This window comes from Vulpes vulpes, chromosome 6, assembly GCF_048418805.1.
Source record: "Vulpes vulpes isolate BD-2025 chromosome 6, VulVul3, whole genome shotgun sequence".
NCBI classification, from domain to species: domain Eukaryota; kingdom Metazoa; phylum Chordata; class Mammalia; order Carnivora; family Canidae; genus Vulpes; species Vulpes vulpes.
The window spans coordinates 103,368,934-103,394,069 of NC_132785.1; the positions used below are offsets into that span (position 1 = coordinate 103,368,934).

General features: G+C 42.4%; 1 protein-coding gene and 1 pseudogene across 3 annotated transcripts in view; both read right to left on the reverse strand.

The window, feature by feature from the left end:
* Nucleotides 1–588: 588 nt before the first annotated feature.
* DCAF5 (DDB1 and CUL4 associated factor 5) overlaps nucleotides 589–25,136 on the reverse strand; it is a 101,298-nt gene continuing 76,750 nt past the window's right edge. For all 3 annotated transcript variants that reach the window (XM_026008462.2, XM_026008463.2, XM_026008464.2), the window contains exons 8-9: nucleotides 9,157–9,284; nucleotides 589–2,657 (exon numbers count right to left, since the gene is read on the reverse strand). In XM_026008462.2, the coding sequence (XP_025864247.1) occupies nucleotides 888–2,657; nucleotides 9,157–9,284 (1,898 nt within the window). In that variant the 3' untranslated portion in view covers nucleotides 589–887. The remainder of the gene's footprint in view (nucleotides 2,658–9,156; nucleotides 9,285–25,136) is intronic.
* Nucleotides 12,688–13,094, reverse strand: LOC140599388 (H/ACA ribonucleoprotein complex subunit 3 pseudogene; annotated as a pseudogene).

The window sequence follows — 25,136 nt, forward strand, 5'->3', positions numbered from 1 at the left end:
AGTTTTGAGCACAAAGCTCTTGAGGGCCATCTTTTCCCCCTCCTTTCATCACATGGGGGCAAAGAGGTGCCCACTGGCCTTTAGAGGGCCTCTCAGGAACTAGCACCTAACTGGTGAAAGGGTGCCCCACAACCAGTCATATTTTATGGCCTCCATAGGCCTCCATGCTGCAGCACAGCTCCATTTGCCATGGGCAAAATTTGTCAGGAACCAGTGTTCTCTGGAATCTGATCTTAGGTGCTAACCTCTTATTGGCATTAAAAACACTTCACTTTTAGTATGTCCACGTTAAATGCTCAATTAAGAAGTACTACTGAGAGAAAACATGGAAGATTTCTTTAAGAAAGAAACCATGCTTTCCCTCCCAGCACAGCCGATGGGCTGAAGGCCTGTTTCATTCTCCCCTTCATTCTTTCAGCACAGCACAGCCGGATTCAGCAGGCACTCACCGTTAACACCTACAGCATGTAAACAAGGTGAGATGGCAAAAGATACCGATCCATAGATCCCTTCTCATGGAGAACGGAAAGAAAAGCCTTGGAGACAATGAGCTCACACGTGCCGGTGAACACACACAAGAACAAGTCAAACGTCTCAACAAGGATTTACTTTAACAAAACGCACAGGTACGCGATGCTCAAGTCTTACTAGAAAGGAGTCACTTGGATCTTTTTTTCCCTTTCCTTACACAGCACAAGCCAACGGCCAGCTAAACATTCAGACCCATTACTGAACAGAAGGGAGCAGCATCAGACACAAAATTTCAGGCCCTGGTTTTATGTGCCTTTAATACTTTTTTTTTCCTTTCCTCTGTGTTCACTAAACAGGATTAAAAAAATTTTTTGTAAAGCTACTTTTCATAGCTTTTTGTTTTCCCTTTGTATTTATCATGTTTTTAATTTCTTCTCTGAGGAGGAATTCTCTGAATCTGTATCTTCCAATTCGACTCGGTGCCTTTTGAGGCCACTATGGCCATGAACAGCCCTGCTGCTGTCTGTGTCTGGGGTGTCAGTGGGGTCCTCTCTTGTTCCAGCATTGGGGGTCTCACAGGCCATTTCAGACCCACAACAATCTTTGTGTAGGAGTGTCCCTGTCAGGGACAAGTTATCATGGTCAGTGTCCGAATGTCCTGGAGAAGAGCAGGCTACTGCCTCCAGCTCTCCAAAGTTCTGCCCATTGTTGTGGGGATGAGGGGGGCGGGGGTGTAAGCGTCCATTGTTGTGGTTGGCACAGATGGTTTCGAGGCTCCTCTCCTCACTGTCATCAGACTGGGTCCTGGGACAGCTGCCAGACCCACTGCTCAGAGTGGAGCCAGATGCCTTGGGGACAGGAGGAGAGGGCGGCTCCTCGGCCCGGCTGCTTAGGGCCTTGCTCAGGGCCTTCCCATTGAGCTTCTTGGTTTCAAAAGAGTGTTCTACAGAGCCACCATTGTTAGTGTCCTGTGAGGGGTCCTCTGGTGCCTCTGCCCAAGGGTGGCTGCTGTGCTCCTGGCCTGGGCCATTGCTGGGATTTCTAGCAGAAGTCCCTTCTTTAAAAGCATCCTTGTTGCGACCTTCAGGGGGCAGGTCCTGGTTCCTCTGGGCTATAGTCATGCTGAGACAGGCTTCCTTACTAGAAGAAGGGGCTGGGTTGTCCTTGTGGCTGGTTCCCGCTCTCCCTTCATCTGCCTCCCCAGACACGAGGGAGCTCTCTCCATCTTTGTTATTTGAGTAGGAGATATAGGAATAGCGGAGCCACTTGTAAGCCTTATAAATCTTTCGCTCCACTGACTCTATGTCGGAAGTTGGAGATGCCCGGTTGGGCTGAATCTCCAGTGTGGAAGTGCTGCGCTCAGGGGAGGAGGGAGAGGAAGAGGAGAGGTCATCCACTTTGATCTGGGGGTAATCATAGTTGTCTTCTCCAATGTAGGTATTGGCGGGCTTGCTTGGGGGGGTGGGCCTCTCTTCTCGGGGGGTCTTCTGCCGTCGCCGCATGGTATTCCGCTGCCGTGTGGCTGCTCGACGCTCATTCAGCTCCTCCTCATCTTCAGAGCTGCTGGAGCTGCTGGAACTGCTGGACTCATCTTCAGGGCTGGGAGATCGTGGTCGGGGGAAAAGATCTGTGTCCAGTTCAACCTCACAGGCGTTCTCTTCGGAATCGGACTCGTTGGAAAGGGCCAGGAGGCGTTTGTCCTGGTAGCGCCGCAGGGCAGATAGGCGCTGCTGGCGAGAGGCTGCATCCTCACACGTGGGCGGTGGTGGTGGTGATGCCACTGTGTTGGCTGTGGTGACCCGTAGGGGCCCCAGGTGGAAGGCGCTGTCGGCATTCTCATCCACTGTGGGTGGAGGGGAGCGGGGCAGAGAGGCCGAAGACTCTGAGTCAGTATAGCCCGAGCGCTCGCTGACCCCTGCGTGCAGCTGGAGGATCGTGCTCTCACTGAGATCGCTGTCTGAGTCAGAGCTCCAGCCCTCGATCTCACGACGTACCAGGGAGTCAAAGAAGGCCATCATCCTGGGGTCTTCCTGCACAGACTGGTTGGCGTAGTCATGTGACAGGCCACTCCCACTGTTCAGCACGAGGCTGATGTACTCTTCGTGGGTATAGAGGCAGCGGGAATCATCCTCAATCCGACCGTCTAGGTCTCCTGTACATCCTGGCTGCTTGTATGGACTCCAGATCTGCACAGAAGGCAAAAACAAAACCAAGGAGGCCTGATTGGAAAGTACTCTAAAGCTAGTGGTGATAAAGAACACTAAGGCAGAGCTTCTCCAGATCCTTCCTGTCATTTAGCCAGGACTTGCTAACCAGCTTTAAAAATACATTCTTTACGAAACTGGATTATGTGGGTCACATAAGCAAACAGAGGCTTCTAGAGTCAGCTGTTGGAAAAAGCATTGTCTAGGACTTAGCATTAGCTTAGTGTCAAGAAATCAAAGTTTTATCTCTTGCCCCAGGATAGTCATATATTATCTCCCCTATGAGCCCTCACCCCTTTAGTGTTCTCTGTTAGTAGCTTGGAAATTACAATAACCCCCTTCGTAATTGTGAAGAATAGGGGATGACTTGAAGATTGGCCAATGTGTTCAAAACTCTCAAAAGACTGAAGCTGTGCACAGAGAGGTACCACTTTTCGAAAGTGAAAACAGACCCAGCAGTCAGTCTTCTGTGGTAGTTAATATTTTAGCCTATAACTCCACTTCTCCCCAACTGCAACATTTCTATTTTTAACTAATGGGAATTGCTTACTGGAGCTTGATAAGAATAGCCAACTGCCTACACTGCAGTTCCTCTTGGACATGCAGGCATCAGTTACCCAGGAAACTGGGTTCTCTTAACCAGGTTGCTGCTGGCCTGCTCCCCAACTCTCCTGTTAGCTGCAGAAATAGGCAAGACACACACCCCCAAGACCGTGGCCCCATCCCTTAACATTCCTTCACTCTATCATCAGACACATGGGCCGATAGCCAAAGGAACTTGGCAGAGCTGGGACTCAAACTCAGGTCTACGTGACTGCAAAGGCCCAACTTTGCGAGTGGAATAAGTTATGCAAAATTCAAGTTCAAGGTAATTAAGCTGTCACTGCAGTTGAGAACAATTAGCTTCACCTGACTACCAGACTGGTCCACAGAGCAGCACACAGAAGCTCAGTTACATCAGCCGGTAGCCATGGCAACTCAGATGAAATTCCAGGCGATTTTCTTGCCTGACAGGCTGGTGTCTATCTTTAGATGGCACCCAACCCAGAAAACAGGGCTCCTCATTCTCTATCCTCTATCAAGACAATGGCTTTGCTTCCCCAAAGCTATCCAAGGACACATTCACCTCCCTGTGAGCACCTTCATGAGGCCCCTTCCCTCCTATGCTCTACTTGCAACTTCTGGAAGGTAGCACCTTTTTGGAGGAGCTCTAGTTCAAAAGGGGCTGGAAAAACCTAGGTTAGCTCTCTTAATCAATTCCCAACTCAGATTCCTTTCTCCTTTGACTCTGTTCCCTACCCACAACTCCTCAGGTGTTCTTCTCTCTCCATCCTCACTACATGACTGGGGGGAGCGGGGGGATTTAGGCAGTGGTTCTCCCACTTGGAGGTGCGCAGGAGTCACCTGAAGAGTCCTAACAGTGCTGACTCCTGAGCCCCACACTTTGAGGTTCAGATTCACTAAGTCACCAGCAGGTACCAGGGCTCTGCGGTTTTCACAAGGGGGAAGAACAACTTTTTAAGAATATAGTTAGAAAATAAAGAGAAAAAAAAAAAAAAGAAAATAAAGAGCAGAAAATAAAGGATTTGTCTGAAGAGATTCTCAAGTTCTTTGTGAGACCCTATGTTTGGGAAGCATTTTATTTTATTTACTTTTTATTTTTATTATCTTTTAAAGATTTTATTTATTTATTCATGAGAGACACAGAAAGAGTGAGAGAGAGGCAGAGACACAGGCAGAGGGAGAAGCAGACTCCATGCAGAGAACCCGATGCGGGACTCGATCCCGGGACTCTAGGATCACGCCCTGGGCCAAAGGCAGGCGCTAAACCGCTGAGCCACCCAGGGATCCCCTGGGAAGCATTTTAGACATGGCCTTAAACAACAGGATCAAGGTACAAATGACTGTCAATTCAAACAAATGTCCAAGTGGATAAAAGTCTGGTGGCTTAGAAAGGAAATTGAGGGGTCCCTCAGGACTTTTTGGGGTCTTATTCTATATTCTGGGCCAGATCTCTTACTTTCCCAGTTTAAAAATGGTAAAACGTTACCAACCATGTTGTCTAATATAAAGATAAATCTCTACATACTTTACAGAAACACAGATTTTGTTAATAGAAGTAAAGAATATTAATGGTGGGATGCTGGTCCAACTATCCAACAAGCCAGTTTCTAGGTTCTAATCTACCATCCAGACCCTTATGTCTTCCCTTCAGGAATGAAAATCATTAACATGGAAAGCCAGCTTTCATTTGGGCTCTGGAATGTATTAAGCGGAGGTAGACTTTCATTCCTGAAGTGTGGAGTAATGGAAAAAATGCTGGATCAGGAGGCAGTGGACTTGAGTATGGGTTCCCACTCAGCTCAGGTTGACCTTGGATAAAGCTCAGCTCCCCAACCTAACAGTGGATTAGATGGGTCTCATCCAATCCTAAGGTTCAGAGCAAAACAAAACCATCATCCCAGACAGCTGGTTTTCAGTCCTCAAGGGATTTGTGGCCCAGAGCTGCTAGAGCAGGCAGAACAGGTAGGAACCCCAGCCCCACTGCCACACGTGGCCCTTGGCAAATGACTTCATTCTCAAATGCGTCTTCTCATCTGTAGAAATGAGATGGATGAAAGGACATAATCTCTACCATAGCACAAAAAAGATGGGGTGCTTTCTCCTTCACTTGGCAACTGAATACCTCTACCAGGAAGTTTTAGACCCATCCTCAGAGACTTCTGAACATCAGAAGTACTGGCCGTCCCTATTATCTTAGTCCTCATCCCTAAAATACCAGTTTTGAAATATTTGTCAAATGTTTATTTCTTTACACTGAAAGCCAACAACTCAGAAATGAAGCAACAAAAACACAACTTCCCATTGCTAACATGTTAAATGCGGCTACACAAGCCTCCTCTTGGCGCAAGGTTCATGAGAAAAGGAGGAGGGACAAACAGATTTCTCTCCAAACCCAGTGAAAAGTTTAGCTCAAGAGGTTGTTGAGGAGGGACGTCTGGGCAGCTTAGTGGTTGGGTGTCACCTTCGGCTCAGGGCGTGATCCTGGAGTCCCAGGATGGAGTCCCACATGGGGCTCCCTGCAGGGAGCCTGCTTCTCCCTCTGCCTATGTCTCTGCCTCTCTGTGTGTCCCTCATGAATAAATAAATAAAATCTTAAAAAAAAAAAGAGGCTTCTGAGGAAAAAGGTGCAGTTCAATTCTTATTCAAGCACTGTTGAAATGGAAGAAATTAAATAGCAAGTGTTCTGATCTATACAGGTAACCATGACATGCTTGAATATAGCAGCTCTAAGCCCTCTCCTTTTTGTGCTATTGTACTAACTTAAGACATGTGACCGTACACTGAGAAAATCTACGCTGATAGGGACCTAACTTGCTATTTAAGGGTTCTCCGCCCTCTCTAATCTGGCTTCCGAGACCTTCTGGGCCAACCTCCTGCCCACATTCCTGCCTTGTATCTTAGTCCTCCCTTCTTGTGCTCTTCCCTTTGGCCAAACATGATCATTTTCTTAACAGGTCTTATGCCTCACTGCTTCTGAGCATTTCTTCATAAGTATGATGCCTGGAACACAGTGGATGATCAATAAATATTTATTGATTGTCTCTACTTAGAATGTTTCTCATATTTTACACCTCCCTTTAGCAGTCTTTATTTTTCAAAGTCTAGTTGAAATATTACCTGCCTGAGATTATTCCAGATGGGAAAAATCTTTCCCTCCCCTAGAGCATTCCGTTTCTATCTCTTGTGTAGCTATTGCATTGTTATCTTTATTTCTTGTCTCTCTTACTGGGGATGACCTGCATTACTTTTTTTTTGCCTTTAAGTTCCCCATAGGGCCTAGCACAAAAGGCACACACAGGTACATCATAAATACCACAAATATCATGAATAAATGAATATTGGTCTTTGAGAAAAAAGGTCTGCATTAGCCCTATCTTGCCTCTATTTATTTGTTTGTTTATTTATTTTTAAATATTTTATTTACTTATCACACACACACACACACACACACACACACAGGCAGAGACAGAGGCAGAGGCAGAGGCAGAGGCAGAGGGAGAAGCAGGCTCCATACAGAGAGTCCGATGTGGGAGTCGATTTCAGGACCCTGGGATCATGCCCTGAGCCAAAGGCAGATGCTCAGCCACTGCGCCACCCAGGTGTCCCACCTCTCCATATTTAACTATAAAACAAATCCCCTCTTTTGCTAAGTATGGACATTCAGGGGGCTAGAGACCTGTTATGGGTGAGAAGAGGGTGGCCCCAACAACCAGGATTCTTTTCCTCTGGGCTAGAACGGCAGCAATAAAGGACAAGGGAGAAGGTGGAACAAAGTGGAGAGGAAAAAAAGGTCTCAGGCTGAGTGAGAACATTATGCTCTTTGAACCACTGATCCTCAGAAATTGCAAGCAGGAAAGTGACTTATTAAAATAGTCAGAAATTGTCAGGCACAGGTAATTCACAAGGCACTTCTGGATGGCAAGTCACTGTTAACATCCTCACTTGACAGATGGGGAACAGACTTAAAGAACTGTTCAAGGGTACCAGCTATACTGACCTAAGGTTTTTTTTCTTTAAAAAAACTTTTTTTTAATTGGAGTTCAATTTGCCAACATTTAGCATAACACCCAGTGCTCATCCCACTGACCTAAGGTTTCAAACGGCTGAATGTGCCTCCTGGTGGGTCCGGGTTCAGACCCCACTGGAACCTGGAAGCAGTGAGCTCCATATTTCAGTCTGGATAATCTCCCAGAGAAAATATTTTCTTCTCTTACTCCTCTGAGAACTTGGTTAGTTTCCAAACTATGACCTTAAGGGTAAGGACTCCAGTTGACTAAACAATAATTGGGGAGACTAAGTACAGAAGCATCCCAGAGTGCACAGCCGAGCAGGAATCTCTCTTCTAAAGGAGATGGCCAAGCAGAGCTCTCTGAGAAAGAGAATGACGTCAACAGGCCTAGAGGACATCCTACCGTGCCAACCCATTACTCATAGGCCAAAGGAGAAGAGAAGGCAATTCAAGGGACAGGGCCAATTTCTCAATTGCCCACTGAAGGATGTTAGAGATGACCACCTTCAGTAGAGGCCTCTGGCTGCCTGCTGCCTTCCCACCAGCATGGGGAGTGTGATAGGCCACTGGGAACAACAAAGAACAAGGCTCTATCCTAACTTTACCACTAATTAGCTGTGTAATTAACCCCAGACGCATAGTTTATAATTGAAATCTCATCATCTTACAAAAAGAAAAAGTCAGTAAAAATGACCTAGAAGTCCTGCTCCAGCTCTGTGGGAAAATGTGTGCAATCATGAAAGTTAGCCCTAATCCACAGAACCAACAAAACTTATATAAAGGCATCTGGAATGAGAACAAATAAATATTGACCCATCCTCCAACATTACATTTCTGATAGCTTCCCTTGCCTCAGATACAACTTGGTTTAATTCTAGATGGTGAAGAAGGAGGAGGAGGGGAAGAGGAAGAAGAGGAAGCAGCAGCAGCAGTAGCAGCAGCAGCAGCAGAAGAAAATAGAAAACCACCAAATCATCACAAACCAATTTTTTACTTTTTTCCTGATACCTCCCCCATCAGGTTTTCAATGTCATTTTGGCGGGGGGGGGGGGGGGGGGGGGGGAAAGAGGACTTTTAACTTTTAGGGGAGATTATCATCTATCCTTACTTAAAAATCAAGTTATCACAGAGTTCCAAAGGATTCATCATTTACCCCAAACCTACCAAATACCCAAACCTTTTTGCAGATGTGGAAAAGGGTTACTAGCAACTAGAATGTGAGTGGCAGGCAGTGGGCCATCCTCCTGTGGACACAGGCCAGGCTGTGTCTCTTCATTGTAGGCTCTAAATACATTCCTTAGCCAGGTTAAGTTCATTCAGTTGATGTACAATTAATGCAAGCGTTTAGCCTCAATCACAACCACATGCAGTGTTTTTTGATATGTTCTGAGACAATTTAGCTATGATTCTGGCAGTCACTTAGTTATGTCTGTGCCACATTAGCACAGCAATTAATGCAAAGTACACACCAAGTAACTGAATAGATGGTGGCTTTCAGATGAAGTTTGGAAAACAGAACTCAGACTCAATATCAAAGGCTTCTGGAAATGTAGTGGCATACAAGTGGTGTCTAGTTTCAAAGCCTAGTGACTATTTTAAAAAGTGGTCTTGAAAGGAGGATTTTAAACCACGCTTTTTAATATCAATTTTTTAATATTTTGTGTTATGTCAAAATAATTGAGAAATTTTTTAAGTAATCTCAATGCCCAATGTGGGGATCAAACTCAGGACCTCAAGATCAAGAGTCTTGCTCTACTGACTGAACCATCCAGGTGCCCCATAATGATTGAGAATTTTGATAGACCTTTAGTATGTTTAGGTATGAGGTCCTATAAATATTGTTCTAGTTTCTTCCAATTATGAATTGTTAACAATTTGTCTAAAGGACATAAGGGGAAGGTACCTCACCTTGATAATCTTTTCTACACCAGAAGAGCAGATCATGTAGGTGTGAGGGTTAAATCGGACCTGGTTAACAATAGACCGATGCCCTTTCAGCACCATGAAGGCTCCGTTGACCACCCTACCAATGCCACCTGGGAAGACAGAAGGAAACAAAAATCAAATGATGAAATGAATAAAAGTAAATAGGTTCCAATAATGGCAGACAAACAGCTCTGAACTGGAGCCAAGATTTTTTATTAACTATGCCACCAGCAGAATGCTTGCTTAATCTTACAGATAAAGTTGCTATGGAAAGAGGGAAGATGAAATATTCTCTCAGCATATGTGCTCTTACCAGGAGCCTTTATTTAGCCTTTAAGCATTGCCCACGCCCACCCACTGCAATTCCATTGTCAATGAAGCCACAGCCACTTAAAACATTTCTCAAGTTTTTGATCCCCAAGATAGAACCCAAGTGTTACCTTAGAAAAGGCCAGTCATGAGCAAAATGAGACTGAACTACTTGGGAACAGTTAGGCATCTGAGCCAGGGACATGCAGAACCAAAAGCATATAATTACTTAAATGCATAAAAAATCTCTGATCCATTTGCCCTTGATTTCTATGATGAAGGTAGCAAAAAACAAAAAACAAAAAAACAAAAAAACAAAAAACCCAAACATACCAAAGCCACTGGGAAAATAATGAAGAAAAATCCTTTTGTTACCCTGATAGCAGAGAGAGCTAGGGATAAAGAAAGGAGATTTGGACCACTTTCTAATAGGGAGAGCTCAAGAACTGAGAATCTGAATTAGAGTAAGGTGCTTAAAGATACCATGTATGAATAACAAGAGGCCGCTAAAAGAAAGCTGTATTTCTTTTTCTTTAAAGACTATTTATTTATTTATTCATGAGAGACACAGAGAGAGGCAGAGACACAGGCAGAGAGAGAAGCAGGCTCCATGCGGGGAGCCTGATGTGGGACTCGATCCTGGGACTCCAGGATCATGCCCTGGGCTGAAGGCAGGCAGGTGCTCAACTGCTGGGCCACCCAGGTATCCCAGGAAGCTATATTTTAAGGACCATTGTGTAGGCTTTCTTCTTCAGTGACTGAGAAAAGCATCAGATGCCTGGAACCTACGATATGATGAAGAGGTCATCATTTATAAACTTGGAATAACCTCAAAGGTTCAACTTCCCTGGTAAGGGCATCACACAGAATATATGCACCCATGTTCTGAACAAGGTCACTTCTGAGCAACCATCTATAGCTCAGTACACATAGGCCAACCTGTGTGCCCAGCCAACTGGTAAAATATGATGCATTCAGACATAAATAAGCGTTCATTTATCTAAGCAGTGAATATCATCTATCAGGAACATGGCAACACTAGGGCACAAAGTATCAGTAGGCAGTTACTGCTCCCTGCACCCCATTGCCAACTCCACTTTGTTCAAACATTCATTCCAGACATTTCTCATTTCATTTTTTTTTAAAGAAATGGACTCTTTTTTTTAAATATTTTATTTATTCATGAGAGACAGTGAGAGAGAGAGGGAGAGGCAGAGACACAGGCAGAGAGAAGCAGGCACCATGCAGGGAGCCCAACGTGGGACTCAACCCGGGTCTCCAGGATCACACCCTGGGCCGAAGGCAGCGTTAAACCGCTGAGCCACCAAATGTCGGGCTGCCCGACATCTCTCATTTCAGTGTCTACAGGACAATGACCAGCACAGTATCCCTTCTCTAGAAATAATCTGGTTCTAGAGAAGGTGTCTTGTGCTTTTGGCCTCCTCACACAACTCCCCTTTTGGACTCAGAATATATCCCTCTTTATTGCCATGTACATGCACATCTCTGCTATGACAGCAAGAGCTTTCAGACTGAATCATATATGGATTTGCCCACTTAGCCAGTACTAAGTACTTACTCTACTTTTGTCACTTGGTCAGTGACAAAAATATTCTTTGCCTAATCTTTCCACCATATTTGACATTTTTCATTTATTTGATAGAGAGAGGGAGAGAGAAAGGAAGAGAAGAGGGAGAGAGACAAGCAGACTCCAGGCTGAGCTCAGAACCTGATGGGGGGGCTCAATCTCACGACCCTGACATCATGATCTGAGCCAAAATCAAGAATCAGCAGGAAGCATAACCAACTGAGCCACTCAGGCACCCCTGACGTTATTAGTATTTGAATTATCCAGGATGAATAATACACTTAGAACTATCCATGTCTCAACTCAACATCATCAAGTTTGCTAATAAACCATAAAGGAGAATGACTAGGCCATAGAATTGATGTGTTCTCATGGATCAGGAAATGTTAGAGACTCCTAGGTAGCTCAGTTAAGTGTCTGAATCATGACTTTGCTCGAGTCATGATCTCAGGATCCTGAGATTTAGTCCTGCATTGGTCTCCACACTGGGCATGGAGACTGCTTAAGAGTCTCTCTCTCCCTCTCTCCCTGCACCACCCCCCACCTCCACTTGTGCTCTCTAATAATAAAAAAAATCTTAAAAAGTAGCATTCCCATTCATGGGTCTCTTCTGAATTCTACATTTCCAACATCCTATTCCTACCTATATCTGTGCTGGAGTAGTCACTAGCAAAGAAACTTTGGGTTAAACCTAGTACCAACCTCTTACTTAATCCTACTGCATCCAAGAAAAGTTAATTTAAGTGACTCAGAGAATTTGAGTGACTTCTTCACAATCATACAGCTAGTAAATGGTAGAGTCAAGATTTGAACCAGTCTGTTTGGCTATCATGCCCAATATCCTTTCCACTGGAACAGTGGCCTTTATGAGATGAAAGGATTTCAATAGGGATGGAGTCTGAAATGCATAAAATATTTTGAAATCTTTCTGGCAGTTAATGAGTTGGTTTTCTTTTTAAGCCCTCAACTCAAAAATGGGAACGGGGGAGACTCTATCCAACGGTGTCCTGAGCACAAGATATAGTATCACCACAGGACATTTCATCACATTGCCAACACTAAATAGTTCATGAGAGTAAAACTGGCTCTCTTGCAACCTAGAACTGGGGGTGCAATGCCTGAACTAAAGTAAGTGTTCAGAGTAAGCACTTTTTGACTGGACAGTGTTTCAGGAGAGGCAATTCTAGAATAAGTACTACCAAAGGAGGACAGATAGAGGGGCTCATGTCTTAGAGAATCAACTATTCACAGAACTAAAGTTTATCAATCAAACTGACTTGTCAAAGGTTATCTGGAATACAATTACAGTAACTTTTGGACCTGAAGAAGGATTGAAGGGTATTAACATCTCTAAAATCAGACCACGGGAAAACGTTCTATTCTTCTTCCAGGCAGTATGACCTCATCTGGTTTCTCATCATGGCAGCAATTTACTTTATCTATTCATTCATTCAAATCATTTCAATAACCTAGTAGTGATTCAAAATGTGGAAAGGAGATTCAAACTTGTTCCCTTAAGAGGGATGCTACCATGATTGCTTCACATAAGCATCATCAAAGGCAATAATGAAACCAGATTCCAAAGAGTAAGGGTGTTAAGAAGGCTTCAAGGCACACAGGTTGAAGAACTTGGTTTTAGAAAGTCTCTGAGGGGTAGCAGAAGAGACATAGAATTTAAGGGACCCTCAGAGAACAGGGTGAGGTTGCTGGGTCTTGAGCACCAAAGTGTTTTTTGATGGTGATTGGGTGTCAAGAGTACATGTCATCTGGGGAGAACCGGGCAGGATGAGCCAAATAGGCCTGTTGTCCTACAGGGTCAAGCTTCTTCAGCATATAGACCTGGTCTCCCTGTTCACTGAGATAATATAGAGAAACACGACCATACCAAAGCCAGAAGCTCCAATTTTGTCTGCACATGGCAGCAGTTTTAATACAGGTCTTTTCTCCTCCTTCCCACTCAAACTGATACCCAGGAAATCCACAGAGCCAAGAGACTTATGGTGAAAACATGTCCAGGGAGAACTGAGGCTGCCATTTGTTTAAGGCATCCCAGGCTGCGTACACAGAATCACAACAGTGAATGGGCTCAGGGAAGTTCTCTGTAGTTTCTCTCTTGGTTTCCGAGTTTCAAATGACTAAATACAGCTGCTATTGTCACTTTAGATACAATTTTTAGAGAATAGATTTTTATCAGTCCTGGAGATTTGTGTAAATCGGACTTCTTCAATCTTAAATGGCTAAAGTCAAGATGCCAGTATCAGTAAAAACTTAGGGTCTCCCCTCTCCATTACCTAGCCAAACTGTGCCCGTCAACAGAAGGATCAAGCTGGCAGGAGTCAGGCAAGGAACACTTTTTCTAAAAACTACATAAGCTACAAAATCTCCCTTCAGGATCATCTCTAAGGCTGTGGTTAGGGGCCTGATGAGGATCAACCTCAATTCATGGTTACCAAGCTGAGTCAAGCCTAATCACTACTAATGGATACCAATGACTAAAATAGCACATACCCGGAAAGAACCACCTTACTTGTTTTTGAGCTGTCATTTGTTTATCCACGTCTGTACAAACCAATGCTCATTTCTCTGAGCCATCTGCTCTGGCTGGCCCACCAGACATGTTGGCAACACTTTGTGGAGTTTTTTTTTTTTTTTTTTGTAAGTCAAGTCCAAAATTCCTGTATCCCCATCTTTACTTTGGTGCAGATGGGATGCTAAGGAGGTGAGGAAGGCTATAAATCCCCTCACCTGTTCTATTGCAAGACCTTAAAAAAGGACTGGGCCATCTCATAAGATTCCAGTGTCAGTGACTGATTCACTACCATCGGGGGATTCTCTACAGTAGATAGGGGGCTAAGTGTAGAGTCCTCATTTCCCTCCCCTTTCTTTCCTATGCTCCTCTTTCCACAATATTCATCCACAATATTCAGCCTTAGGATTCAGAATCCCTAAGGGGACCAATGGCTAGGACACCACTCCCACTTCTTGCCAACTTCAGCTACTTCTGTTCCTTGTCAATTTTATTTACTTCAACAAAATCCTCTAAGAATGACTATGCTTTCACCTCAAAAATTAAAAGCAACCTTGTCAAGATTTCTTGATGTTTTAGTCTAAGCACAACTTATCATATTGGGAGGAGGTCCGCAATGGCACTTGGGACTATAGAAGAGGGCATTTATGTGTTTCATAAGAAAATAAATCCCAGGTCAACCTGGATAAAATGCCAGTATGAATTTTCCAGAGTTTTTGGATTTTTCCCCCCTTTCCATTAATTAATGAGTAGGACAAACACCTTTGTGAGAACGGGACAGGGAAATGGTGGGTGACACTGAGATTAGGGAGGATGAAGTATGAACATGGTAGTGAGGGACCAGCAATAGGTCCCAGATGACTGGAAAAGGCTGATGGAAGACAGATTAAAATGGCAGGAGATAAATTTGCATTTCCAAGCAATAGATATCAGCCTTCACGAAGAGGATAAAGATCCTTAATCTTCCAAGATTTATGCTAACATATCCAAGAAAGTAATAACAAAATTGGGCATATAAGAAGAAGTTAGCAAATGATTGTTAAATTGAAATTAATGGAGAACATCCCTACACCCATTGTGGGGCTCTTGACCCTAGGATCAAGAGTTGCATGCTCTTCCAACTGAGCCAGCCAGATGCCCCTGGAGAACACTGTTAAGAGTGGTGTGTGTGTGTGTGTGTATATATATATATATATATATATATAAACCCTCAACACTCAGGTAAAAATGATAGATTATCGTAAAGGAAATGATTTTAGCATTTCCTCTAGCATTCCTTTTTCATTTAGCATTTATCTGGTAGGCTCTAGGTTGGAATATCAAACTCATGCGGAATGTATTAATAGGGCAAGATGATGAACAAATACATAAAGGTGGAGAGAAATTGAAAAAGCAGGTGACAGTGGTTACTCAACTGATACAATGGAAATCAAATCTCTATAATTATGTAGTCCTTCTCTAAGCAGTAAGACTTGGGCTTCTGATACTCACCAAAGAATTAAATGGTTTAATTCAGTCCTCATCCTATTTATCTGACCTATCAGCAAGATCCAACATAGTTGCCGCCTCTTTCTTCACTGCCTTCCTAGGATCACCCTCTCTTGGTTATCCTGCTACCTCACTGGTCACTCATTTTTGCATTCCTTTTTGGCTGCTCTCTCTGACTTAACACTAGAATGCCTGAGGGAACTGAGGGATGCCTTAGTCTTTGCTTTCCTTCTCTTGATTAGCTATACTTACTTGGTGATCTCATCCAGTCTTGTGGCTTTAAATCCTACCTATATGTGACCGAAACTCAAATTTTTATCTCTAATCCAGAACTTTCTCTTGAACTCCAGAATTGCATACCTCTATATCCAAACTGTTTGTTCAACATCTATCTCTACCTGTTATTTCTTTTTTAAAAGATTTTATTTATTTATTCATGAGAGACACAGAGAGAGAGAGGCAGAGACACAGGCAGAGGGAGAAGCAGGCTCCACACAGGGAGCTCAACGTGGGACTTGATCCGAGACTCCAGGATCATGCCCTGAGCCAAAGGCAGGCACTCAACCACTGAGCCACCCAGGCGTCCCTCTACCTGTATGTTTAAGAGACATCTCAAACTCTATCTGCTCCCTCCCTTTCCCCCAGTCAAATCTATTAGGAAGGGCAGCCCGGGTGGCTCAAGAGGTTTAGCACTGCCTTCAGCCCAGGGCCTGATCCTGGAGACCTGAGATCGAGTCCCAGATTGGGCTCCCTGCATGGAGCCTGCTTCTCCCTCTGCCTGTGTCTCTGCCTCTCTCTCTCTCTCTTTCTCTCTCTGTGTGGTATTTATCTGAATAGATAAATAAAATCTTTAAAAAAAATCTATTAGGAGATCATGATCAGGATTTACCTTCAAAATACATCTAGACTGAAAAAAAATACATCTAGACTGAAACCTCTACCTTCGTTTGACCCACCGTCACTTGTCTGTACTATGGGAGACTCCTATTAGTTAGTTCTCCTCATTCCTATCTTTGGCACCCTACTTCCACCATCTATCCTCAACTCCGCAGCCAGTGTGATGCTGTTAAAATAAGTTTGATCATGTCACTCCTCTGCTCAGAAGTCCCTAATGGCTCCCTCATTTTACCCACAGTTAATAGCCTACAGGGACAACCCTGTGTTCCACTTACCCCTACTATTCCCCCCTTCCTTACTCTGCTTCAACACATTGATTTCCCTGTTTCTCAAACACACTAGGCACACTTTCACTTAAGAACTTTGTACTGGTTCTACCTAAAATTTTCTTCCCCCAGATTTTTGCATCGTTAACTCCCTTACCACTGAGCTTTTGCTCAAATGTGATCTCAAAGAGATCCATACTGAATGATCTAAAAACTTGCATTTCTCTGACCCCCCAATACCATTTCCTATCCTCCTTATTCCACTCTATTTTTTTTCCTATAGTGCTTCTAACCTTTTACATATAATTATTTGTGTCTGTTATTATTATATGCTTCTCTTAATAGAATGTAAGCTCAATGATGGCAGGGGTCTTTTGTTCCTTTGCTATATGTCCCAAGGCTCTAGAATAGTGCCTAGCATGGAGTAAGTTTTCAATAAATGTTTGATAAATGAAAAGATGTGAGAGTATCTAACTATAAAATATAAGCAGACTGGACAAAACCCAATTTCCTTCAGTGAGCTCCATCATCCAATGTGTGGATCATTCAAGTGTTTCTCCATCTTCCTTCTATCAAAATTGGATGTCTCTTTTATAGCATTTTTACTATAATAAGAGCAGAGAAATAAAGGGGCTAAAATCCTACCTACCCTTCACGGTCCTCTGAAATGCTAATTCCATGAAAACTTCACTGATCCCCAAAATCTGTTTAAGCCTTCCTTAATTATCTTTTTTCTATGGGCTCTGGAACAAACTTTTAAATTTAGCATGTGCGCACACACACACATCCTTTTCTCATCTTTCTTAGACTAGAAGTTCTTAGAGAGCAAGAAAATATTGATTCTTTCAGTCACCCATAGGACTTTGTATGTCTTTTGTTAGGATACTAAGTGAACAAATTGAAGTAAATTCCCTCATCATTTTCTCTGGACAAGGCTTGAAAGTGAAGGCGAAAGCTATTATCTACCAAAATGAGATCTGGCAGGTACCTGTTGAAGCAATTAATCTATTTCATTCCTAAAACCACTGGTAGAATTAAGGGGTTACTGCTCTGAGGGACAAGGGACTACTTATTTTCCTTACTATATCTCAAAGAGTTGTCCAAATAAACTCAGTAATTCACTGGACCAAACATTCCCTGGGTCTCTAAGTTTCAAACCGTAAGAATTAAATTAGAGTACTGATAATACAGAGAGCAGTGGCTGCCTCTTGGGGATCACATAACCACCTAAGAGTTAAAAAAAAAAAAAAAAAGTCAGATGGGGATAGCCAATGCTGTCAGTAAAGCTCAAAGAACTCCAAAGACAGCAATGCTTAACTGCACAAAAAAGTCAATTAAATCAGTTCTTCTTTCATCATCTGTACTTCACATGTGTTTGCAACCAACTACTTGTGACCAATTAAAAATAGCTGTCCTTCCAGTTACACAGGAGGACAATGTAGATGCCCAGGCCCAATCCACTGAGAGTGAAGGCATGTCTAGAAAAAGGAGGAGAGATGGAACATGCGTACACATAAGGCCTGTGAAAATGCATTTATAGTTGTTTCCAGCCTACTCCACTGGCCTGCTGGCAGTAGGGGTGGCTACAGTGACTAGGCAGTGAAACTGCATGTTTTTCCCCTCTATTCAGGGAAAAATCTGTCACAAAACTTTCCCCCTTTTAACTACTGATGAGTCAAGAGCAGCCTTCATGCAAGAACAATTCAACCAGCCATTCATGAGGACACCAGAGGAAGACAATGTCTTGGATTCTAAGGAGTTTTTCAGAGAAAAGTTAAAAGGAAGAAAGCTTTCTTCACAAAGAATAACAATTATTGTAGAGAAGCTACTGAATACCCTCAACAACATCCCTAAGAAGGTAGATATTATTAGTATGGTTCTATTGTTTATATTGCTAATGTTCTTGTTTTACAGATGAAGAAATAAGTTTGGCAAGATTAAACAATTTTTCCAAAGCCAAAACTAGAAGACAAATGGATCAGGAGTTTAATGCAGGCCTACCAACTCTATTACATTATGCTTCTTTCCATAAATAGTAAGGTCTTAGCATAGAGGCATATCTCAAGGGAAGCAACTTTATCTGTGAAAACCCTAAGCCCTTTCCAACAAGAATAGAGGAAAGGGAAGAGAAGGCAATATGAAGATTTTCCAGAGACATCCATCTCTACCAAATGCTGCCAAATACATTACTACCATACCTAAGTTCTTAGGGAACAAATGATTGGGAAATTATGGATCTGTGGATGCTGATCTTACTATACATAGCACTAATGTCTTACATTTGAAAACACGGTTTTCAGAAAGCTCCCACAACTGTTAAATCATTTCGTGATATGGGGCGTTGGGAGGGGAAGGATTTTTACAGAAGAAACTAAAGCTCAGACAATTGCTGTTATGTAACCTGCCTAGAATCACTCAATCAGCTAGTTAGTGGCAGAACTGGACTTGAATCCAGGTATGACTTTATGCCTAATGCTCTTTCCAATATACCACTGGCTCTATACATAACTGCTGGTATGTTTATTTTATCTTCAGAAGCACTACATTAAGACAGATGCTCTTCCTACATACTTCAGAGGTATAAAACGTTCTGATGGGCTTTTTCTTTGCCACAGCAAAATTCTCAGTTCAGTTTCTTTAATTTTGAGAGGTTTTCAGAAAATGAGTGATTATTTGGCATCAATTACAAAACTGAGCCTAATCTTGCTAGGTAGCAAATTTTATGGTAGGTAGTAGGTTTCACCTCTCAAAATGATTTCCTCAGCCTACTATGAAGCACTATGCAAATTACTTAGCCGATTTGTTAAGTCCATACTGTTTACAAAATAAATACATTTCATCTCTTTGGAGTTTGGAACTGGAGTTCCCCAGTGATTTTTGGGTCTTTCTGAAAAGGAGTGGAGACAAAAACGATGCCCTTGCTTTTGGCTCACACTTAGGACTGGTCTCCATCTAGTTCTCTCAGCATTTGATATGCACTGTAAAGCACACAGCAGGCATGCAATAAATGCTGATGGCTTGTCATATCATTAAGGCATATAACAGCAAGGCAGCTTCCCCATATTAGCCTGCCTTAGTGGGATCCCTGGGTGGCGCAGCGGTTTGGTGCCTGCCTTTGGCCCAGGGCGCGATCCTGGAGACCCGGGATCGAATCCCACGTCGGGCTCCCGGTGCATGGAGCCTGCTTCTCCCCCTGCCTATGTCTCTGCCTCTCTCTCTCTCTCTGTGTGACTATCATAAATAAATAAAAAAAAATTAAAAAAAAAATAGCCTGCCTTAGTATCTTCTGTTCAACTGGCATGCATAGAAAGAGTGAACTCAAACCTTACTCCATATTTTGTTTAAATAAGAGAGGAATATGTTAGAGTTGGAATTTCCCCTAAAACTTTTCATCATCTAAGCATTCAGAGCTAGAACCCAAGGGTCACCTCTAGTCCTCACGTTTGGCTTGCTAAATATTGCTGAATATTTTTAAAATTATGAATTATTTGCCAATATTTAAATATAGAAAGGTAGGGATCTCTGGGTGGCTCAGTGGTTTAGCGTCTGCCTTCGGCCTGAGGCGTGATTCTGGAGTCCCAGGATGGAGTCCCACATTGGACTCCCTGCATGGAGCCTGCTTCTCCCTCTCCCTGTGCCTCTCTCTACCTCTCTTTCTGTGTCTCTCATGAATAAATAAATAAAATCTTATATATATAGAGGGAGAGAGAGAGAGAGAGAGAGAGAGAGAGAGAGAGAGAGAGAGAGGTGTTACATATAAAAATGAGAAGTGCTAAGTATCCTCGAAGACAGGTTTAAGGGTAGGGCCCTAACCAGGAGGAATTGAAAGCCTGTATAAAGAGTAGTAATGCCATTATACTTCTCTGAACACATATGGCCCATTCTCCATATAGGCAGAAACCTAGGGGTTGCCAGCTGAAGTTGACCTAAAGAGGTTTTGGACTGGAGACACCAGGTGCAGTGGAGAATGGGACTAAACAAAAACTTGTGTACAAATCTGTGAGATTCACAGCTCTATTCCCCTATTTGGCTTTTAGAATCATGGCTCAACTGCCAGGCAAATAGCCTACAGACACTATATCAAAGAGTCCCATTCTGGAAAGGTAGCTGATCTCAAGAGGAGAAAGTCAATAGAGAATGTCCAAAATTGAAAATTCAAAAATATCATGAGTTTCAGGAAGAGAAAGGAATTGTTATATTTTTAAAAACTAAATTTTGCAATACGAATTTGATTTAAAAATTATGTACCTGTTTTATTTTGATAACAAGGAATACTTAATTATAAAAATAGTGAAGGTTATGAAAAAAGAATAAAAGGAACAAAGAAAAAGGAAACATATATGAACAAGGGAAAAGAAAAGAATGTGAGTGGGTTTTCAGAAAAGTGGCAGGAAAAAAAAAAAAGAAAAGTGGCAGGAAGGTTGAACTCCCCAAACAAGCCAAGGTTTATGAAAAATAATCCAAAAAGGTGCTTAGTTACATGCAGAACAAGATGATGATCAAGGGGACAGACTTACTGTGATAGAGTGATGATGCAATGTTGAAGGGTAATACAGAGAAAACAAACCCTTCAATTACCAGTTAGTGAATCCAACAAGAAAGATAATCACAAGGTCCTGTTCTTGTCTTGTGTACAAAGAAACCCAAGCATCAAGTAAAGAATGGGGATCCAGGACCAACCACAGCCCATGTGAAAACCATGGGGCTCCTAGCCAACTTTTAAGTATGAGCAGATCATGGGTTCTGTGGCCTCCAGAAACAGGTTATGTGATCCCGAGTGTATTTCCTGAAACACTTTGTAGCATACTTAATATCAGGGAGCCAAGATTTTCTCTGGTCTAGCCAGACTGTACTATATGTTGAGCTTATTCAGTTAATCCTTAAACAAGGGTAGAACAAACCTGGAGGAGAGAAATCAGTACAGAAAAGAAACTAACATCATTTTGTTTAGGAACTGCTAAACTGACGTGGGGGTGGTGCTATCTCTAGAGAAAAAATCTAAAAGGAGACATGAGAACTACCTTCAAATGAGCAAAAGGCTATGAAGAGGAAGAGGGGCCATTCTCAGTAAGCCAGCACTTAACTACTGGGAAACACAGTAAGACTTATGGAAGAACTTTCTAATCACTGGAGTTACCCTGGAGCAACAAGCACTTTATCATGGTGGACATCCTGGCAGAGGTTTAAGTTATTCCTTAATAAAAGTGTACTTTAGTATATGTAAGTTATAACTCAAGAAAAAAATTATTGTGGGGGTGGGTATGTGAACAGAGAATTCTACAGAACAGTGATCTGGCCAACTACCCATGTAGTATCCCTGGGATGAATGCCAGGATGTCATGTTTTCCTCTTTATTGAGTTGAGAAAATTGTATTCCTATTGTGACGTATTCTTTGACCCATAGTTAGTTATTAATTTTTCTTCTTCATTGAGAAATTTTATTTTATTTTATTTTTGAGAAATTTTAAAAAGATACAGAACTCAGCACAAAAAGTGGAGCTTAAAAATGTTTTATAAGGTGAACACCCTTGTAACTGACATCCAGGTAAAAAAATGGAATTTTTTTCTGGCCATTTTCATGCCCCCTGTGCCTCATTCCAATTTTCCTCCCTCTAAATCAACTATTATATTGATCTCTATATTAATCACCTCTCTGTGTTTTTAATAATCTTATTCATCCAAGTATGCATTCCTAAATAGTTTTGCCTGGTTTTTGTTTTAATAGGTCTTTTGCATCCTAAACAATAGGTTTCCTCTTGTCCATCCTTTCCTTTTCTCATTAGAATATATTTACTGGAGAAAATGGGCTATCTGACAGTCTGGATTTTGTGGACTATATGCTCACATGTAGTACAATATGCTCCTCTGTCCTCAGTGCTTCCTGAAAACTGAAAGCTAGAGCCTGAGGTTTTATTCAGAGTTGTTTTATTTGGCAAGCTTATTAGTAGTATTGTGTTCTTTTCATCAGGAGGTACATAATGTCTAATTGCCTTTTTAAGATGTTGGCACCTGTCACTGCTCAGTATTTAGATGCATTAATTCATTGAGGGCTGCTGAATGATTGCATTAAAATTCTATTAATTTCTTTTTAAAAAGTGTCTTTGTTAAATCTAGGTTTTTGGTAGATATCTCCCCCCGATATAGAATTCTAGGTTGGCAGGTTTTAATTCTCTAAGCACTTTAGAGATATCATTCTATTATATTCTGGTTTCCATAATTTGGCCATCACTCTTATTGTTGCTCATTTATAGGTAATTTGTATGTTTTCTCAGGCTGCTTTTGGGCTTTTTCTTATTATCTTTTGTTTCTCATCATTTGGCTTATGATGTGTCTAAGTGTATTGTATTTATCCTGTTTGTGGTTACTGAGTTTCTTGAATCTGAGAATTAGTCTAGTTCATTTGTTTTAGAAAATTCTTTAGCTGTTATCTCTTCATATATTGCTTTTGCTTCATTTTCTCATCCTTCTGGGACTTCAATTTCATATACACTAGATCATGTGTTAAACTTGACTCACACCATTCTGCTCTTTCCATTCTTTGTTTTTATTGTTCTTTGATATCTTTTATTGACCTGCCTTCTACACACCAAGCTGTTGGCTGTAGGTTAAACCCATCCAGTAAATTCTTAGTTTTAGATACAGTTTTCAGGTTTACTTATTTATTAAAAGATTTTATTTAATTTTTCATGAGAGACATAGAGAGAGCCAGAGATATAGGCAGAGGGAGAAGCAGGCTCCCCAAGGGGAGCCCGATGTGGGACTCGATCCCAGGACCCTAGGATCACTCCCTGAGCCAAAGGCAGAGGTTCAATTGCTGATCCACCCAGGCGTCCCTAGTTTTCAGTTTTAGAATGTCTACATGATTGTTTTCTTTTTTTTTTTTCAATATTTAATTTATTTATTTATTCATGAGAGACACAGAGAGAGAGAGACAGAGGGAAAAGCAGGCTCCATTTTAGGGAGCCTGACGTGGGACTCGATCCCAGGTCTCCAGGATCAGGCCCTGGGCTGAAGGCAGCGCTAAACTGCTGAGCCACCAGGGCTGCCCCATGATTGTTTTCTAAATAGATTCCAATTCCCCACTGAAATTCTCTACATTTTTTTTTCTATTTTCTTTATTATATTTATAATATTTAAAGTCCTTATCTGTTAACTTCAATATATGGATAATATTGTGGGTTGGCTTCTATTGATTATCTTTTCCCCTCTTGATTACTGGCCACAGTTTCATGCTTCATTATATTTTACCATATGCTAGACATGGAGTATAAAAGAACCATAGAGAGACTGCTATGGACTGAATTGTCTCCCTCAAGTACATATGTTGAAGCCCTAATTCCCAATGTGACTATATTTGGAGATAGGGCCTTTAAAGAAGTAATTAAGTTTAAATGAAGTTATAAGGGTAGAACTCTAATCCACTAAGACTGGTATTGTCCTCAGAAGGGACACCAATGATGTGTGTGCACAGAGAAAAGGCCATGTGAGAACACAGTGAGAAGGTGGTCATTTGCAGGCCAAGGATAAAGGCCTTAGGAGAAATCAAACTTGCCAGCACTTTGCTCTTGTCTGTTTAGCCTCCAGAATGTGAGAAAATACATTTTTGTTGTTTAAGTGACCCATTTTGTGGGATTTTGCTATCGCAGCCCTAGCAGACTAACTAACACAGAGACTAATGCTGATTTCCTCCATATGGCATTTACCCATTGTACTCTTGAGAAAATAAGGTAAGGGGTTGATCATCCGCAATCTAATCATGAGGAACTAGGTCAGCACTGGGTTGCTTCGCTAGTAGGAATACACATCTACCTCTGGTTTTAGATGTCTCAAAGGTAAGACCTGAGGGTGGCTTGTTGCATGTGCCTTTCTCTAACTGGGGTTTGGGTCCTAAGCACAAGGAAATGACAGGATAGTTCACTTGGTCTTTCTGGTTCAGCACCATCCTTAAGTGTAAGCCTCCTGAGTTTTTTTTTTTTTTTTTAATTATTCTCTATGTCCAATGTGGGGCTCGAACTCACAACCCCAAGATCAAGAGTTGCGTACTTTACAGACTGAGCCGGCCAGGTGCCCTGTCTCTTAGGCTTTTAATGAAGAGTCTGGCAAGTCTCTGTTGTCCTCTGCTTTGAATGTTCCATCTTTTGGAGATTTTAAGCTCCACTCTATCCTCCTTTCCCTGGGCATGTTCAAAATTTGGCAAAAGATCTGTGGAGCAGGCCCCTCTCATTAAGGGGATTTTGTCTCCAAAACACTGTTTTTAGGTGGGCCTTGCATTCTGCCCCTCCAGCCCAGCACCATAGCTCCCAGGACAACGCCAGCACTCAGCAAATGTCATACCAGGAAGATGGACCATGTCATTGGGGGTATATCTATATTCTTTTTTTTTTCTTTAAGATTTTATTTATTTATTCATGAGAGAGACAGAGAGAGAAAGAGGCAGAGACATAGGCAGAGGGAGGAGCAGGCTCCATGCTGACATGGGACTTGATCCTGGGTCTCTAGGATCATGCCCTGGGCTGAAGGTGGCACTAAACCACTGAGCCACCTGGGCTGCCCGGCTGCCCGTATACCTAGATTCTAATGTCATATCAACTCACACGGCCACTGCAAATTCTGATTTCTTCTGACCCCAGCAGCCTGCCTGTGGCAGCCCTATCTACAGCCTGTGCAGACGCCCCTAGGAAAAACGACAGTCAGCACCTTCCACTGGGCTAGGAAGGCTCTCCCTCAGAACTTGAGCTCTTTTAGCACACTTTGTTGTCGCAGCTCTCTGACACCTTTATGGCTTTTGTGATGTCATTTTTGTAGTTATTGTGGCAGGAGCCACCCACTGCATCCTCTGTGGGATCTGAATTCCTTTTCTAACAGAAATTTTACATTGTTATTTTTT